Source organism: Myotis davidii, unplaced genomic scaffold (genome assembly GCF_000327345.1).
Source record: "Myotis davidii unplaced genomic scaffold, ASM32734v1 scaffold269, whole genome shotgun sequence".
NCBI classification, from domain to species: Eukaryota; Metazoa; Chordata; class Mammalia; order Chiroptera; family Vespertilionidae; genus Myotis; species Myotis davidii.
Genome location: NW_006383008.1, coordinates 6,259,079 through 6,279,427, shown reverse-complemented (window position 1 = coordinate 6,279,427; position 20,349 = coordinate 6,259,079). Strand labels below are relative to the sequence as shown.

The 20,349-nt window shown below is 38.2% G+C and overlaps 1 protein-coding gene across 4 annotated transcripts in view; it reads right to left on the bottom strand.

The window, feature by feature from the left end:
• The window catches only part of MAP3K7 (mitogen-activated protein kinase kinase kinase 7), a 64,764-nt gene that overhangs the window by 34,956 nt on the left and 9,459 nt on the right, over window positions 1-20,349 (bottom strand). For all 4 annotated transcript variants that reach the window (XM_015557687.1, XM_006778248.2, XM_006778246.2 and 1 more), the window contains exons 2-8: window positions 11,809-11,919; window positions 8,818-8,883; window positions 8,295-8,340; window positions 7,073-7,211; window positions 4,863-4,987; window positions 2,451-2,579; window positions 124-254 (exon numbers count right to left, since the gene is read on the bottom strand). In XM_015557687.1, coding sequence (XP_015413173.1) covers window positions 124-254; window positions 2,451-2,579; window positions 4,863-4,987; window positions 7,073-7,211; window positions 8,295-8,340; window positions 8,818-8,883; window positions 11,809-11,919 — 747 coding nt within the window. The remainder of the gene's footprint in view (window positions 1-123; window positions 255-2,450; window positions 2,580-4,862; window positions 4,988-7,072; window positions 7,212-8,294; window positions 8,341-8,817; window positions 8,884-11,808; window positions 11,920-20,349) is intronic.

Below are 20,349 nucleotides of genomic sequence, written 5' to 3'. Positions count from 1 at the left end.
GGGAAATACAGAAAAATATAAAGCAGAAATTAGCAATAATGTTCTTTTACTTTAAAACTCCATTAAAACTCAGTACACATCACATGCCCCTAAACACAAAGCCCCTCAAAAGAAGGATTATACCCGCATCAAGTGAGTCATTATTTTCACAATCTCTTCCATTGAAGGGCGTAGAGAAGGATCTTTAGACCAACAGCGAGTCATCAGGCTCTCAATGGGTTTAGGTAAATTTTTGATCAGTGGTGGTCGAGTACCTATGAATAAAAATTAAAGGAGGGGGAAAGAATTTACCCAAAGAATGTTGTCAGCTTTTTATATGTATTTCTAAAACAATATTTATTTTAGGGACCTGTAATTTAAGATTATTTTTTGGAGTAATAAAAGTAGGGTTGTTGTTTTTTTTGTCTTTTAGGTTAACACTGTATTTTCATAAAGGGGAGAAGCTACACTATTCAAAAAGTTAAATGAAAAAGTTTACATTCAGTATGGTAATAGTAAGCCTGAGAATAATATTCCACCTGTTACAAATATTCTTTTAACAAATAATAATGGCTTAATTTGTGTCTCATTAAGAAAAATAAAATGGTAGCTTGGGGTAATCTTACTTGAACTATATTTTCAGATTCACTGCAAAAATTTCAAATGTGTTTGAAAAATCATCTTCCATTCCTAAAAACTTATCTCCAAATGACTCTTTTGTGGGAAGGAGTCCTTTTGACTGCTGTCAATCAATCATTTCATAAGCTGAAAATGGACAATTTCTTGTAATTGCCAAACTTTAATATTATAAGTAAGGTCTCCAACTTAAAGAAGGCCTCAAATACAATGAAACCCTTGTAATTTTACCAATTAATAAATTAGTTCTTTTATCCCTTACTTCATTGATATTCAATTATTTACTGACAACTGACAGAGGGGGAGGGGGGGGCAAGTCTTGGACAATGCTCTGGTATTCTCTACAATGACATTAAAGGAAGTAAAATGATAGGTGGTACAGGAAACTGGTAAAGTGTTAAGATGACTCAGATGACAGTACTGTTTGGTAGGTCTACAAATGACCTAAATAGTTAGGCAGATATTTGTGCATCACTTGTGAAATAGTGTATTAAAATGCCAGTAATCAGAATGATTATAATCAAGTGACAGAAATTAAATGACAATGATGTTAAAAGTTGGAAGGTTAAGCAATTTTCCTTCATGAAGAGTTTATTTTCCCAAAGCAAATGTGAAGTAACTTGACTAATGAAGATGAATTCTCAAACCATGGGTCGTTAAAAACATTCTAATTAGAAATATAAAATGAATAGAAGGGATGTAAGGACATTGAATCCATAAATCAACATAACTTAAAAATGTGAGGACTGGAGTCAGAAAACTATAGACTGAATCCTAGAAATACCAGCTATAATCTTTCTTTAAATCCTCAACCAAGGATATGTTTATTGATTTGAAGGGGAAAAGACAGAGGGAGAAAGAGAGAAACATCAATCGGTTTCCTCCTCTATTTGCCCCTACCAGGAACCAAATCCAAAACCTAGGCATGTGCTCTAAGAATCAAATCCACAACCTTCTGGGTATGGGATGACGCTCCAACCAACCGAGCCACCCGGCTGGGGCACCAGCAATTAATCTTGTATGTGACCTTGGGCAAGGTACTAAACCTCTCTAGGTCTCAGTTTCCTAATCTGTAAAACTGTAAAATGAGGCAATAGCATTCACCTCATAAGGATGAAGAAGATAAAAAGAAAAAATATATAGAACACTTTGTGTTTTGCCTTTCTGCATAGCTTAAGTAACAACTCTTATTATTATTCTTTGCTTTAATCTCTCCAGTGAGATCCTTGTGCTTCCTCAGGAGAAAAAGCTATAGCGCCCCAATGATCTTAATGATGTGAAAGATTTTATATACTTATTAACTTAATTTTTAAATTTATTTCCTCCACAGAGTCCAGGCAGATGCTTCTCTATCCCCTAATCAGTGGTCGGCAAACTGCGGCTCAGCAAACTGTGGCTCTTTGGCCCCTTCAGTGTGGCTCTTCCACAAAATACCGACTTCTGCGCATGGGCCATGAAGTTTCAATCACACTATATGTGCGCTCCTGCACATGGTATTTTGTGGAAGAGCCACAATGAAGGGGCCAAAGAGCCGCATGTGGCTCATGAGCCACGGTTTGCCGACCACGGCCCTAAGTAATTAGTTGGTTCCCGCTGACTACTGATAACCTTGCTCAAATCAGCACAGCCAGCAGAACCCCTCAGCCTTGTACAAAGGCCAGGACCACTCTAAGCCCTGCCCTGCGTGATTTTGGGTTGTGGGGATGGTGGGATACTGATGGCAGAAAAGTATTCTGGTATCAAAGATGTTGAAGATAAATGGTCTTCTTTGGAGGAGAAACAATTTCCATACAGGAAATATACAAATATATTTTTTAAAATGTTGGTTCACAAACCGTTATGAACAGCCCACATGATACGGAAAGCTGGGCCACCAATCTCATCAAAGGGTTTCCGACGCGTTATCACTTCCCAAAGGATAATACCCCAGCTGAAGACGTCACATTTTTCACTGTAATTGCTACCTACAAAAAAAATGTAGTACAATTTCAAGACTTTTTTCCTCATGACTTAAAGAAACAATTGTTTTCATAAATTTTAAGAATGAACATCGTGTACAAACAAGAGGAGCCCACATGCAGAGCTGAGAAATTACTTTCTGAAGTTCCTTAAATCTTTGCAAAAAATACACTTTTTAATGAATTAAGTGTTAATAATAAACTAGATAATCTACTTTAGAAAGTTAGTTATGTTCTACCTTTTCATCTGGGGCAGAGAATGAAACACTTGTACATTTTTTTCTATAACTTTTTAATCTTAAATTTTCTTCTCCCATTCTCTTGATGAAAAGCACTATGCTACTATTGAAGCAGAACAGATATCTAATTTAGTGTTAAGATTTTCTTTTCAATATATGGTAAGATAGAATTCTTAATTTGAAAACTAAAAAATAAGTTGTAAACAGTGAATATTTATGAATAACAAATTTACAGTTGGCAGATTATGCAGCAAAATTTAAAGTATTTATAAGTTGGTGGATAAATCATTATAATAAACACCCAACTCCCCCCAAAAAAACCCAAACCTCAAACAACCCACTATAAGAACGAACAATTATTATAATAGCAGCTCTTCATGTACTTAGAGTACCATATGCACTACACATGCATTTAGCAGTGTATTGTAAGCATTACAATGACATTAGAATCTAATTTGGGCTAAATGTGTTAACATCTTTCAGAAATAAAAAAATCTGCATGGCCTAATAGTCTGAGCTTTGTTGCTCTAAACAATTAAAAATAACTTTTATTTCTCTTTTTTTTGTATAAACAAGTATTTTTGGTCTCCATACTACAGGAATGCTGTTATTTTAACTCATAGAAAGGTATATTAAATACATGATTTTTAAACAATACTAATTATATGCACTCTGTATTTGAACTTGAAAACATTATTATTATGAGGCATTATTTAACTTTGTATAATTTAAATACTCGCTTGTCCACTAACTTTTAAATTGAATTTTATGGCAAAATAGTTCCACTCAAATGACCATTTGCATAGCAAATTTCTTTCTCTCAGGCGGGTGGCTAAAAACAAACAAAAAAAACCCTTCAAATTCATAAAAAATAAAAGAATAAACCTTAATCAGAATCTGATTACTGAACGTATTTAAATTTTATGGGCATTCTTAGGTCCTAACATACAAATCATACATCTTCAGTTAAACTTTTCATATTTAAATGACTTGATGTTTTTATAGAGAAACCTAGTATGAAATTTATGGATAACTCTTTTAGAACTTGAGTAAAAAATAGAGATGTAAAAGAAAGTAAACATAAGCTTATCCTTTACTTGTTACTCTTACTACTGTATTTTTGTCCAATTACTTGCATTCTTCCTAAGGCATGCTCATTTAGATGATCAATTTTTAATTCCTAGGAAACCAATACAAAAGCAGTTAATTCCCATTATTCCTGGTATTTATGTTCAATAAAGTTGCTGTGAACATTGAATTAGTGAACACTGAATCACTTTCTCCTAGTGGAAATACAGGGGTAGTTTCCTGTGAGCTTCTTCATAACAGATTTGTCAACTGACCAACACATAATATGTATGTTTCTGTTTAAGACACTTTATTGAATATGTTTGTTGATTCATTAATATTGAACTCAATCACCAACAGCACTATAACTCATACCTGAATGAAGATTAGCTGGTACATCTCTGCCAGACACATGATAACCTTCTTATACTTAAGAACACTAGAAAGCGATTCAATACTATTCTTGGAGGCCATTTAAAACAGTGAAATCACTAACAAAAAGCACACACACACACACACACACACACACACACACACACACACCCAGAACAAAAACTTGGCACTAAAGAGATGAAAAAATGTCACAGTATGAGAGCTAAAGGCAAGTGCTGCTTTGTTTGACCTTAGCAGGAATCATGTGTTTTGGGGAACTCAAAAATTTTCCCTGCTCTATGCATGCCAATGAATAACCATGAAAGCACCATGAGTACTGACTTAAAGGTTACACACAGGTAATTTTACAATTAGGGAATCTGAGAATGAGGATCAACTGCACATATGCTTGAACTTGCATAGAAGGTGCTAGACAACTTAAATCTTGCTATGAGATTTAAGATCTAAGGCTATGTTTACTTAATACCTCCTTAGACTTTAGAGAATATACTTTATAATTACGTACTATATCGAAATAAAACAATGGGCAAGATCATGAACATATTGGTAATAAGACAGATTACTAATCACATCATGCTTGTCATTTTACCTTCAAAGACTTCAGGTGCCATCCAGGCAGCACTCCCCTTGTTATTGGTCATGTGTGTCTGAATATCACAGGCTGTACCAAAATCACAGATTTTTAAAACTGTCCCCCCTGCGACCAGCAGCAAACTGTTAAAAAAATAATAAAATCATAGGTTGCAAGACTCATGTTTGATTCTACAAGAAGAGACATCTGTGGTATATTAAATAGAAAGGGTTAAGCAAAATGTCACCATTCAACTTCTGTGAAATGTTACCTGGTCACTATGACAACTTAAGAGTTCAGAGGAATATCAGTAAAAATTAATTGATCTCTTAGGAAAATTGCTAGAACCACATTTTGATGTCTCCATCTCTATCTCCATAATCTTTCCTGACTAGTTTTCTCTGGGCCAAAATAAAATTAAAATCCTAAAATTTATGGATTTTTGGTATATGGGTAGATAGAGAATGAAGGTAGTCATGTAAGCTGTGTAACTATGAAATATAAAATGTTAGAAAACTGAAACGACTTCCTTCCTTTTGTGAGATATTTTCATGTATGTTGTTTAATAACGCAGTTATTACAAAGCCAAAACATGCTCTAATACAGAAGGAAAGGAATACTTCAGGGATTTGCAACTGATGTTTCTGGCTCTTCCAGGAAAAGGATACTTTGTGCCTGATGCTTTGTGTCTGTATCCTTTGAATCATCAATTTGTTGCTGGAAAAGAGCTATCATTTCCCTGATTTTGCTTTGCTATTCAACTCAATACAGGGGGGATGGAGGACTCAATTTTCATAACCAGAAAAAAAAGAAAAAAGCTAAGTGGCTAAGTGATTTCTTCTTCACTTAGCCAAAATAGGTAGCTAAGACAACAGCCAACAGCCTCAGAAGTCAAATTAAAAAAATAGAAGTGTCATTAAATATTATTTGACCATGGACCTGGGGAGAAAGAAATCACTTTAAGCCTCTGCGTAGAAATACAGTACACTAGTGAGAACCGTGTTTCCAAGAGTCTAAACCTATATCAGATTAGACACGACAGTGACATGTTATACTCAGAAGGGACGCTTCGCTACTTTGAAACAGTATTAAGAGAATGGAATATTTGAGACTGATTTCCTAGGGAAAACCTTTTATGGTGGTCAGAGATGGGAGGGAGAGAGGGAAGGACACGTGAGGACTCTCCCTCTGTCACAAAAAGTTTTAGCCTTTTAAAGTACTTACTTAGGGATTTTTTGTTGTTTTAATCCTCATCCAAAGGCATTCTTTCCATTGATTTTTTTTTTTTGGAGGGGGGCAGAAACACATTGATGTGAGAGAGAGACATCGATTGGTTGCCACCCGCAAACTCCCTGACAAGGGCTGGGGATGGAACCTGCAACCCAGGTACATGCTCGTGACCGGAAATCAAACCTTCAACCTTTCCGTGTTTTAGCTGACGCTCCAACCACTGAACACCACTGGTCAGGGCTACTTAGGGAATTTTGAAGTTCTTTCAAAGTCCCAGAATCCTCAAAATGGAAAAATCCAGAATATTTTCAAATTCTACCCAGATACCAGAATTGCCCTTTTGCCTTCCTATGAAAGGGTAAATGATAACCACTCTGTAAATTTTCCTACTATATGTGGACATTGTGCTAGCTGTTAGGGATACCCAAGGGACCAAGATAGACTCGTCTCTGCTCCCATGAAACTGCCTAGAGGCAACAATATATACTGCAGGCACAAATAAGATAGGCTAAAAGATTCTAAGTATGCTAATATAAGGTAGGAGTTATTAAAAATAAAATTCAACTAAAATAAAAATGCCACTAAAGACAACATTCTAAAATGCAAGCTTAGCCTGACCAGTGTGGCTCAATGGTAAGTATCAACCTATGAATCAGAGGGTCATGGTTTAATTACTGGTCAGAGCACATGCCAGAGTTGCAGGCTCGATCCCCAGTAGGGGGCATGCAGGAGGCAGCCAGTCAATGATTCTCTCTCATCACTGATGTTTCTCTCTCTCTCTCTCTCTCCATTCCTCTCTGAAATCAATAAAAATATATTTTAAAATGCAAGCTTAGATAAATTACTAACTGATGCTGAGTAAAAATAAACACTCTTAAGCCAGCCAAAAGGGAAGAAAGAAGAGGAGCTCATGTGCGACTTATAGCTTGAATTAGGGAGTGAGGAGAGGGAGAGGGACAGGAAGAGAGATAGAGAGAGAGGTAGAGAGAGACACTTACTTTGGTGGTTTCAGGTCCCTGTGAATTAGAGCTTTGGGCTGCATGCTGTGAAGGTAAGCCACTCCTTGGGAACACTGTAAACACCAACTCATGGCATGGGCAGCAGTGTAATATGGCAATGGTTCAGCACCATGCAGCACTGCAAAAGAAAAGCACAAACTAAAAAGAACTTTATTGCATATAACAAAAGATACAAAATGAATGCAAGCACTATCAGAACACATGACTGGTTACTTTTTCATACAGGCTCCTACCAGTCCTGTTTTTAATTATTTTCTAAATAAAAAGATAGAAACATCTAATAATTTCAAATGTATAACTACCACGTAAGCACCTACCATTTTATAGCACTTCCATTAAATTATACATACACTGAAGTCAAATTAATATATATTACCATACTTTTTTATATTAATAAAAAGTATCTCACACAATTATATAAATTATAAGCAAAGTGATATACACTATTATGAGAGATAGATTAGTAGTACAGGAGACAAAATGTGAATCAAAATGTTTACAATTACAGTTTCTATAATAGCTAATGACTAGAAATAGTTTAACCAAATAAAACAATGGAGTATACCCATTAAGAATGATGAAAACATAGGCAGTAAATATACGTAAAAATTTATATAAAGTAATGTTAATTTGAAAAATAAAAAGCAACAATTTGCTTTATATAAATGGTTTAACAAGAGATGATACATTTACATATATGGTTGGTGTTTCTTAGAGTGAAAGAGTTCTGTTCTATAAAGGTAACTAGTTAATAATACATTTTTCTTTCATTGTTCTAATTAAAATGTTTTGAAAATGAGTTTTCACAGTTTTATTTTTTGTAAAGAAAGCAAAATAAAGCAGACTGAAATGGAAGTATGGTTAAAGAGTTCTAAAATAGGAAGGCTCAAAGTTAAGAGTGGCAAAAAGAAAAGTGAGAAGATATTTTAAAACCTATTTAAAAGCAAATTTTACTTTACTTAAATGCTTCTAATATTATGAAAAGGACCATCACTTTAAAAGGTACATATACTTCCATTTCTAAATTTTACATACTAATGTTGTAGTGTCTTATCTTTTTATTTTTAATCTTTAGCAGATTTCTTTTTTTAAATTATCTCCTTTGGGAACTCTGAAGGTAAATGTGAAAAATATTAACCTTACAGTTTATATTAAAAGCTTTTCAATTCTACTAGATACAGACAGGTCTAATGACACTCACCATTATATAAAGAGCCCCCTTCAGCATATTCCATCACAAGGCACACCTAAAGGAATCATGCCAGAATAATTAACCACAGAGCTACAGCTATCTCAGAAGACTTGAAAGAAAACTTAGTTCAACTTTTGATTTTATAAATGCATTAAAAGAGATTCTCTTGGCCCCTACGTAAATGGCACTAGTGAGGGGGTTGGCTGTACTCAGGGAAAAAAAGGTATCTATGATCTAAAACCTTGTCAGTCTAGGCACCCACTGTCTAAGAGTAGAGAGGTATGTAAAAACATAATCACAAGATCTTTGGGGCTTTCTCCAGTGCTAATGAATAGGTGCCATCACAGAATAGCGTAAGCCTCATAAGATGAGGTTACTGGATAAGAACACCTAAGACAACTCCTTCAATAATACTGGCTAGAAACAAATATATAAAGTACAATCCTCCCCTCCCCCCAAATAATATAACAGCAAACTACACATCTGTCATGTAATTTCTTATACTGTTGACAATGAAAGGTGACAAACTTACTGGATTCAAACAGGCTCCATATAGCTTTACAATATTTGGATGGTTCACACGGGATAACTGCCGAAGCTGTAACAAATTAAGCTTTCTTTTAAAAAGTGCTAACTTTTGAGGAACTGATTTCACAGCATCATTAAAATCTTAAGGTTGTACAAAACATTAATCATTCAACAATCACTGTTTACTACATTGCAGCACTATGGTCATAAGTGCCTGCCCAGAATGGCACAGAATCCCTGCCCTAAAGATCTCCCAGTTTAGTTGGGCAATAGACATGTAAACACATAATTAAAGCAATGTGCAAAGTGTCATAACAGGAGTTATAGACAGGCATAACAAGTACAAACAAGAAGAAATTAACTTGCCCAGAAATGTTAGGACAGCATCCCAGAGATGGCACTGGGCTGAGTTACTGAAGCCAGAAAAAGCCATCTTATGGTTGTCATCATCATCTTCATAGCTATGGTTGAATAATCTATCTACTCTACGCTGGGCCCTGGTGGACACTTTATAGATATTGTATAATTCTCATAACTCTGCAAGATGAGGTATCTTTAAAGATAAGGATCAGAGAGGGTTAAGTGAGCTGCTAAATACCCAGCAACCAGGACAACTACAGCTTTGTCCTAGCTGGTCTCCCTACTTCCAGTTTTAATCCTCCCTGATCCAATGATTCATACTGAGGTCAGTGAGGAGTTTGGCTGTATTCATTTCTCTTGTTTACATCTCAAACTTCTATTAATATGTCCCCTCAAACTGCTCCTTGCTGCCTTTCTTCTCTACCTTCTCTCTTTTCTGTCTTTCCCGCCTCTCTTCGTCCTTCCCTTCTCTATTACCTACAATATACTGTTGGCTCATATGAAGTTCATTAAAGTAAACCTTTTTACGATATGCAACTAGAAAGCTGTACTTTTCTACAGCCAATATTTACGACTTTGGTCCTAATAGTATTGATAACACTATCTGTTGTACATATTCATTTATTACACATAAACACATTTATTTTATACCATCTTGTTAACATTTAGCACTGAGGTTTAGTTGGCAGATTATTCAAGCATTTATTCCTGCTCTCTCTCAAAATCCCACTAAGACAGTAAAGTTTTTTTTTTTTTTTTTTTTTTAAGGCATAAACTCAGAAGGATGAACAGACTGTAAACATTTTGGAAGTTGGAAAGCAAATGACTAGCAATAACTGACAAAGCAGACTTAAAAAGAAATGAGAAAAAATGAGAAGTAAGCAGATTTAGCTCACAAAACCTCCTAAAGTTTGGGCAGTGGTGGTAGCATGAGATACATAAGCAAGTAAGCTAATAAAAGAACAGAGAGATGGGTTGAAAGTTAGACCCAAAAAAACTCTCTCCCTGACTTCAAACAGCTTAGTGGCTCTTTATCATCCCTAAGATTAGAGGTGTGGATACTTTAGAGAAGGTATAATAAAGAGTCTCTGGATTGGGGACACCAAACAAAATTAAGAAATGAGCTCAAAGTAGCTGCCTCTGAGAAGCAGAAAACTTGATAGAAGGTATAAGGAACTGAATTTTTTTTAGTAAGAGTATACAGAGAACTGACAATTTAAATTACACATATGTATAACCTTGATTAAATTTTTTTCCCCAAGCTATTATAATCTTTTTTACTCTCATTTCCTAGCATTTAACACCTATGCTTTTACCTAGTTTTGTGAAATTGTCAGTAGAAGAGTATATAATCAATGACCTAATCTAAACTATAAACAAAAATTATGAGTAAGCAAGGCTGAGGCCAGATTCCTGGAGCATACTACTGGAGATTATCTTTCCTTATGATACTATCAAACCATTCATTAGTATTTCTTAACTCATTCAATTAATTACAAAATCCAATTCATCATATCACAACCAAGTTCTCATTTCTCAATGTTACACATTTAAAAATATCATGCAGTACATTTAAAAATTATCATTAAATAAAGTCACTGATATGAATTCAGAAGGTTTATAGAGACTATTTATCCACTGGCTGATAAGGTTAAAAAGCAATAGAACCACTGATTTAGTGAAACACTGTGATTTAATGTACAAAGTTAATAGAGAATAAGTCTGATAATTTAACAATCTCATGATTATTAAATTCTCTATCAATCCTATATAATAAAAGGGTAATATGCAAATTGATCCTAATGGTGGAACAACTGGGAATGACCGGTTGCTATGATGCGCACTGACCACCAGGGGGCAGACACCCAACACAGGAGCTGCCCCTTAGTGGTCAATCCATTCCCACATGGGGAGCTCCGCTCAGCCACAAGCTGGGCTAATGGCTGCGAGCCTCTCGCGCCTCCTCTGAAGTGCTAAGGATGTCTGGCTGAGGCTTAGGCCTGTTCCCCAGGGGATCGGGCCTAATCTGGCAGGTGGACATTCCCGAGGGCTCCCGGGCTGCCAGAAGGATGTCCAACTGTGGGGAATCGGATCTAAGCCGACAGGTGGACATCCCCCGGACTGCAAGAGGGCACAGGCTGGTCTGAGGGACACCCCTGAGTGCATGAATTTTTGTGCACTGGGCCTCTAGTGTATCTATAAAAGAACATAGTTGTAAATGTTCACGCTACATGATAAAAACCAAATTTGAAATTATTTTTCCTTAAAATAATCTCATTCAAATTTCTAAAAATATCCAGTCAAAATGAATGCATTTCCTATCTTAATTTTAGATAATGGGAGAGAATAGTATTTCTTTTCTATTTTAAAATTTAAATTTGATGTCTTGAAACAGATCTGAATTATATTTTAATTCAGGGATGAATTCATTTAGTTAAGTCTCCTTTCCCCCTTATTTTTAATCAGAATGAAGACTGTGAATGAAAAAATGTTCCTATGGCATTACCCTTAGTCATCCAAATAGCTGATATTCAAGTATATGGAGAAGTGACAATTGAGAAACATTTTTTCATAATTAAATTCAGAGTATCTTAGGTGTAAAAAACTATACAATAGAAATAACATCTCATCTTACCTCTACAATAAAAGCTTTCCTCTCAGATTCACTTTCTATTTGTTTAATAGCAACATCTTTTGCTCTCCACTTAGCTTTGCAAACTACCCCAAAGGCTCCTCTTCCAACAACCTAAGTTAAAAAAGAAAAAACACACACCATGAGAATTAGAAACAAGCAAATCCAGTCCAACATATAACACTAAAGCCAATCTGAAAGACTTATTAAAGTGAGGATAAATGAAATACATTTGTCTCTATATTTGAAAGTTTATGATCTACACATCTCTTCATTCTCAAGTAAAACCAAAACAGCAAACAAAAAAGATTCTTGAAGACAAGAAATAAAAGAGACAGGAGGAGGAGAGAGAAAATGGTCTGAAAAAATAAAAAGAAACATAATCAATGTTTTAAGCTATCATATTTATGGAATTAAAAATAGCTTTGAATAATTCAGTAGCATTAGACAGGGAGGGGAAAAGAATAAAATTGTAGATAAAAGATTGGCCATTGTGAAGGACAGACAAAATGTGGCATTCTGTATAAAATAAAATGTTTGTCAAGAAAAAGAAACACTGCTGATACATGCTAACACATCAATGAACTTAAAAAATATTACACTAAGTGAAAGAAGCCAATACGAGAGACCACATATTATACGATTCCATTTATATGAAACTAGAGGCTCGGTGCACAAAATTCATGCACTCGGCAGGGGATGGGGGAGTCCCTCCGTCCAGCCTGCACCCTCTTGCAGTCCAGGAGCCCTTGGGGGATGTCCAACTGACGGCTTTGGCCCGCTCCCCATGGAAAGTGGGCCAAAGCCATCAGTTGGACATCCTTCACGCTCCTGAAGAGGCAGGAGAGGCTTCCACCACTGCCTCTGCGCTTGCCAACCATGAGCCCGGCTTCTGGCTGAGCATCACTCCCCCTGTGGGAGCGCACTGACCACCAGGGGGCAGCTCCTGCATTGAGCGTTTGCCCCCTGGTGGTCGGTGTGCATCATAGCATAATCAATTTGCATATTAGCCTTTTATTATATAGGACTAGAGGCCCGGTACACAAAAATTTGTGCACTGGCGGGGAGGGGGTGGGTGTCCCTCAGCCCGACCTGTGCCCTCTCACAGTCTGGGATCCCTCAGGAGATAACCACCTGCTGGCTTAGGCCCACTCCCCGGGTGGCAGATGGCAGCCCCTATCCCACGGTGCCTGCCCCGCCTCCCCAGGTTGCTCATGGCAGGCCCGATCCCGCGGTGGGGTGGGTGGCGGATGTCACTGTCCCGCCCTGCCATGCTGGGTGCCTCAGGTCGCCCACAGCAGGCCCGATCCCGCAGGAAGCGTCAGGCGCTGCTGGCCCTGCCTCGCTGGGTCATGGATCCGAGGCCCAGATCCCGCGGGCAGCGTTGCGTGCTGCCCACCCCACCTGCAGTATGCCAGTGTAAAAGATTATTCTACGGGTACAACTCTCCCACTTCTTTTTCTGGCTCTAACATATCCTTTCCTGTGTGTAATTAGAGCTTTGCGTGCTGTGAGTAGTGACTGATTAGTGACTCATGAGATCAGTGCAGTAGGTCTTGGCAAACATTTCATTTTTTAATGAAATCAAGTAGAAAAGGGTATCAGAGTTAGAGCAGGGCTGATTGGGTAGTGGGGGCGCCGCCCCCTGTCATGCACAGAGCAGGGCAATTGGGAGGTTGTGATGCCACCCTCAGTCACACTCAGGGTAGGGCCGATTGGGTGGTTGGGGGACCGTCCCCTGTCACACTCAAGGCAGGGTTGATGGGAAGGTTGCAGTGCCACCCCGTCATGCAGAGTAGGTCTCATCAGGGGGTTGGGGAGGTCCCTCCTGTCACCCACAGAGCAGGGCCCATCAGGGGGTTGAGGAGCTCCCCCCTGTCACTCACAGAGCAGGGCGGATCAGGGGGTTGGGGCACCACCCTCTATCACCAACAGAGCAGGGCCGATCAGGGGGTTGGGGCGCCGCCACTCTCACACTCAGGGCAGGGCCGATGGGCAGGTTATGGCTCTACCCTGTCACACACAGAGCAGGGACCGTGGGGGGCGGGGGGGTTGGGGGCCCGCCCCCTGTCACACACAGAGCTGCAGGGCGATCAGGGGGGTTGGGCGCTGCCCCGTCACGCTGATCCTGGTGCTGGGAGGCATATTACCCTTTTACTATATGGTAGAGGCCTGCTGCACAGGTGGGTGCCAGCTGGTTTGCCCTGAAGAGTGTCCTGGATCAGGGTGGGGGTCCCCACTGGGATGCCTGGCCAGCCTGGGTGAGGGGATGATGGCTGTTTGCAGCTGGTCACACACCCTTCAGGGTGGGGGTCCCCACTGGGGTGCCTGGCCAGTCTGGGTGAGGAGCTGAGGGCTGTTTTCAGGCTGGGGGTGACTGAAGCTCCCAACTGCTCCTTTTTTCCTTTTTTTTTTTTTTAATTCTGGGCCAGCTTTAGCTCTGAGGCTTGGCTCTAGCTCTTAGGCCTCTGCTGCTGAAAGTAGGGTTCTGGCCTTTGCTTACAATGTTGTGATCCTGCTGGCTGAAGTTTAGCGGTATTTGTTGCATAGTTTCTTAAACTGCAGGCTCAGAGGCCTGCAGCTGCAGGCGGGGAACGTTGGTTTCCTCCGCCACTGAGGCAAGCAAGCCTCATGTTCAGTTTAAGCTGCCCGGCTTCCGGCGGCCATCTTGGCTGTCGGTTAATTTGCATATCTCGCTGATTAGCCAATGGGAAGGGTTTCTCTTTTATTAGTGTAGATGTCCAACAAAGGCAAATCCATAGAGATACAAAGTAAATTAGTAGTTTGCCTGGGGCTGAGCACGGAAATAGGGATTAACTGTAAATGAGGAGGAGGAATACTACCAAGGCAAAAAAAAAGTTTGAAAACTGAATTATAGTAATGGCTACACAGTAATTTGTACATATCACTGTAACACTTTAAATGCATGTATTTTGACACGTAAAATACATCATTATTTTTTAAAAAATTATAAAATAAAGATTGGTCATGTATTATATCATTATTGAAGTTAACTGATAGGTCCCTCATGGGTTCTTTGCTCTCTCAATCTAGTCTACTTTTATAAATGTTTGAGACTTGACATAATATAAAAATAACTAAACAAAATAGAACCATCATGGGATTCTATCATTGTAAAGAACTTTATTTAAGTGCCATTTACTGCAATCTTTCAACTTCCAATGGATCTATTTATTTTTCCTTAAGTAAAAAATCTACCTCCCTATATGGTTCTCATTTTTGATGTACTTTCTATGTAGTAGGCAACTAAGTGCCTACTAACTTGCCCAAAGCTATATGGTTAGTAAACAGCAATCTGGTTGATACCAGGCAATCTAACACTAGAATGTTAAGAATGCTAATTTGTACATATATATCTGTATTATATCTCAGAAAGTAGCAGCTATATCTTCCCTTGAAGGAGGAGTCTTCAAATGAGCCAAAATTACATGAACAAATTCCTGGACACAAAACTCTTCTATAACAAAGTTGGCTGTTGCTAGGGTAATTATAGACATTTCTCATGTTGCTTAATATATGAAACCACTCAAATAGTTAACATTTATTGTTTACCATATGCCAGGTACCAGTCTATGTGCTTCATAAAATGACACATTTAATCTTCCTCCATTTTAAAGGTAAGTAAACCAAGTCACAAGTTTGCAAGCTGCCCAAGATCATATGGTCAGTAAGTATTCAGAGAAACCAGGATTTAAAGCCTACAGTACCAATTCACTATTCAGCTCCTGTGTGTCATCGGTTTATTTAAAGGAAACTGGACCGACGCTAGGCAAAAGTAAGCCAACACATTTGGTAGCCAGTCTTTCCTTTGGTGACTTTCCCTTTTTCCCTTTCTAGCCCTCGGTGCTCAGGTCCTTGCTGCTCTTTAGATTCTTGCTCTACTCCACACCTCTCATAAGAGAAAGAAACCAACATCAGTAATTTGCACTTGTCATTCAGTTGCTTTAACATAAATGGGTATTGGCTAAACCTGGCACTATCAAAATAATAGAAAGAGCATGTCTGGGCTCTAGAACCCAACAGACTTGAGTTTGAATATTGGTTCTGTTTACCTATTAGTTATGATGCTGGGCAAGTTAATGTTTTTGAGCTCCTGTTTTCTTAACAGTAAAAGAGAGATGCTGACATTTTACTCAGTGAATATCTATAGGGTTCACAAATCAAAACCAAGTATTTCTTAAATACTACAAAAGAACAATAAGTACTTGGAGTTGGGTATCAACCAGTGCTGCACTATTCATTTCTCTACAATTGATCTTGGTAAATAGCAAACAGATCCTAAATGAAATTTAAACTTTGCAACATAGGCTAAGAAGGTATGGATGTAGACCCTCCTACCTATTTGATATTACTATGAAATAATGATTATGCAGTAATTTACTATATTCTTCAACCATGTACTTACAAATACATCAAAGCAACTAGCATTAGGCCTACTCTTGTTTCATTTTCCTATTCTCAGGAATGTCCACATAGGGACTCCAAACATTTTATTTGTGGATCATGCACTTGTTGCAGAAACTGTGTTAGGAATGTATGACTAACTGTGATGCACAAGTGCCACCTAGTGCTGAGATGATGGCTGACTCTGAGCTTTCAACTTAAAACTATGGGAACACAATGCTTACGACAGCAATTTTTTGGAACACTAAAATACAAAATAGGTATAGTCGTGTAAGATGAGAGTCCATGCCTCAAAAAGCCTTGACTCAAGTTAGGCCATAAGCTATTTTATAAGTATGGTGGAACAACAGATCTAAAAATGATAATAAAGTCCAAGATGCCCACCCAGGTTGTACATATAAAGTGAATTACATGATAGGAAAAAATAACTGCTGTAACTTCAAAGGTGTGAGGTTAGACACATAGAGTCAATGTTTAAAGAATTTAAATGTCGGCCTGTCTAATCACCAATTCCAATGTGTGGTGGGGAAGTTTATCCACACCACCAAGCAATTCTCAGATACTGGCTGGGTGTCTTACTATTCAACTCAATTCTGACACTACCTGGAGATAGCAACAGATCTCACAGTTTACAGGCTCAATTCTACAAGACTATGCTTCTGACCAACCATACTCTCCTTTGGTTCAATTAATTTGCTAGAGCAGCTATTCAGACAAATATTCTACTTACTAGATTGCAGTTTATTATAAAAGAATATAATTCAGGAACAGCAGAGAGCATGCATAGAGCAAGGTATGGGAACTTCCCATACCCAATCTGTGTGACAATCTCCTCTAATCACATGTTCATCAACCTGGAAGCTCTCTGAACTTCATCCTTTTGGGTGTTTGTAGAGGCTTCATTACATGGGCATGGTTTATTTAATCATTTCTTATTGGCCACTGATTCAGCCTCCAACTCATTGCCACTCCATGGAGGTCGGGGAGGTGGGACTTCAAGTTCCAAAAGTCTAATCATAAGGTTGGTTGTCCTGGCAACCAGCCCCCATACTCAGGTGTGGTCCAACAGTAACCACATCAACATAACAAAAGACATCCTTATGGCTCTCCTCACTTAAGAAATTCTGAGGTTTTGGGAAGCTATGAGCCTGGAACCCTGAACAAAGACCAAATATATATATATAATTTTTATTTTGGTCATCTGAAAGCCCAAATATATATTTCTTATAAATCATCATGTTGCAGTATCAAAAAATGACTTCATTTTTTAAAATGGCATAAATGTAGAGATATTAAGGGTGAAAATTTAAAAATATATAAAGAATTGACCCCTGACTTTATGGTATAACAGTGAGATAGAGAAGAAATTAGAGACAAAACAACAAAACACTTTTTTAAACCCTAGCTGAAGAAAGCCAAAAATGAGAGTACATGATAGCAGCTAAGAACCACCCCTTCCCCTTCTGGAACAAGCTGAGGGATTAGAGGGCACAAAGGATTTATCCCCCTACTTTTCACTAAGAACCTCTGGAGGAGGCAGCCTCATAGAATATGCTTTGCCAACATGGGAAGCTACAAATGAGTAAGAATGGCAATGGAGATAGACAGATGGAAGCCCTACTCAGGTTTGCTCAGCCCCAACAGACATGGAAATGACACAGAAAAAAATCCTGCCAAGAGAAAAGCAAGGTAACTGAAAATTAAAGAATCTTCTGGTTGCAGGAAGGAGGCTGTTGTTGGGCAGTGTTGGAACCTATATCAGAAGCTGTGGTATAGTAGATATATAGAAAGTTTGACAATCAGTAAAAGCCAAAGAGGAAGATCTAGTCAGCAAGCAGGGAGAAATGGGGTAAGGTCTCCTGCTTTCAAGAGGTGAAAGTGAGGCTTATGCCAAGAGAACAATGAACCTCATTTGTTTACTCCTGAAACCAATATTTCTTCAATGCCTCTGGGATATCAAAAATATAGCAGTAAATATGACAATGTTCCTGATCTACATGGAATGTACTTTCAATTAAAGGGGAAGGGAAAGAAGACAGTCAATAAACAAAGATGAATAAAAAAAAATCATATTCTAAAAAAATGACATGTAGAAAAAAATAGGATGATGTGACAAAGACATTAGTGGAAAGTTAGGGCAAGATAGTATGGGAGAGGCATCTGAGGAGGTTACTAACTTTATAATGAATGGCACACAAGGAACCAACCAAAGAAGAGGAAATAACTAATGTAAAGGCCCTAAGGGGGAAAACACCCTCATTCCCTATTGGACCATATTTGAATCCATCTCTATAGGCTAGGCACTCAAGACACAGAAGTAAACAAACAAACCAAAATCTTTGCTCTTACTGTTTATATTCTCATTAATGGAGACAAAGAAGAAGATATAAGAAAAATATATAATTTTTAGAAAATGATAAGTGTGCTAAGAAGAAAAGGAGCGTAATTTGTGTGTATATACATGTACATGCACTCTCCCCACTCCAATTTTAAACGTTGAGAAACAAGACATTTTAATAATGACCTGGAGATATAGTGTTCAGTGTGGGCAATGCATAGTTGGAAAAGGGAAGAGTGAAGCAAAATAAGGCTGGAGAGATGGGCAGAGTCTAGATCCTGAGTGGTTCTCTGCACCATAATAAGGACTCTGAATTTCAGTCTAAGAGCAATGAGAAGCAATTGGAGGGACTTGAGAAAAGACGTAATATAATTTCACATTAAAAAAATTCATTCTAGCTCTTATGTGAAAAATAGATTGGATGGAAGCTAGAATATACAAACAGAGATCAGGTAGGCGGGCTATTACAGCAGCCCAAGGAAGAGAGGGTAGCTGTGAGGATAAGGTTGATGGTAGTGCTGAAAAATGGGCAGATTTGGGTTATATTTTACAGTGAAAGTCAAAAGAGCTTGCTGATTGTTTGGATGTAGGCAAAATGGGGGGAGAGGAAGACGTATACTACGCAACACAGTTCATAAAGGATAAAAAACAATTCAGCAAGCAGATTTTTAAAAAATAACACAGAGTTCTGTTTCAGTCATACAAAGTATCAGATGCCTACGAGATATCTGGGTGGAAATACCAAGAAATAAAGTGGAAACATGAGTCAAGAAGAAGTCAGGCAGGAGATAAGAACTTGGGACAGTCATCAGCATTTAGTTGGTATTTCTAGTCAATCAATTGGATGAGATCACCAAAAAATAATATGTAAGTACTGGGGTCCCAAAAGTGAGCTTTGAAGCACTTCAAACACAAACAGAGAAAGAACCTGCAAAAACTGAGAAGGATCAGTCAATTAGGAGACAGGCAAACCAGGGGAGTGTCACAAGAAGCCTAGAGAAGAGTTTCAAGAAGCAGATATAAAAACAGCAAAAGCAATAAGCCAATGGCTCTCAAAGGATGGTCTCTGGTTCAGAAGCATCAACATCACCTGGAAATTTGTGAGAAATATAAATTATCAGGTTCCAACTCCAAATTACTTAGTCCAAGGGTTGGGCCTAGCAATCTGTGTTTAAACAAGCCCTTCAGGTGATTCTAATATTTGAGAAGCACTGCAGTAGGTTATATTAAAAACATAATTAACACTGAGACAGGATACTTCAGTACAAGCCATCACATAAACCAGAGTCCTCCCCTGCTGTTGATATTATTTATGGAAATTTTCTAGAGCACTGAGATTCCATCTTGGGTATAAGAAAGAAAAAGGAGAATTCTTGTGAGCAAACCAATGTTTTTCTTGCCATATAGAAAAAAGTGGCATTGACAGCAAACTGACACACACTGGCAACTGAGATAAATAATGAAAAAATTAAATTTAAACTACAAAACTCTAAATTTAAACTACAAAACTTTACGAAAACTCTAATTCAAGTTCACAAATCAAATATGCTTTTTGGATTGCATTCATATATGAGTAAAACAAGTTTCTTTGATACATTATCATAACTAGGGGCCCGGTGCACGAAATTCATGCACTGGGTGTGTGTGTCTGGGGGTGTCCCTCAGCCCAGCCTACCCCCTCTCACATGCTGGGAGCCCTCAGGCGTTGACCCCCATCACCCTCCAATCGCAGGGGACCCTCATTTCCCCCCATCACTGGTTCTGCCCCCAGCCCAGGCCTGA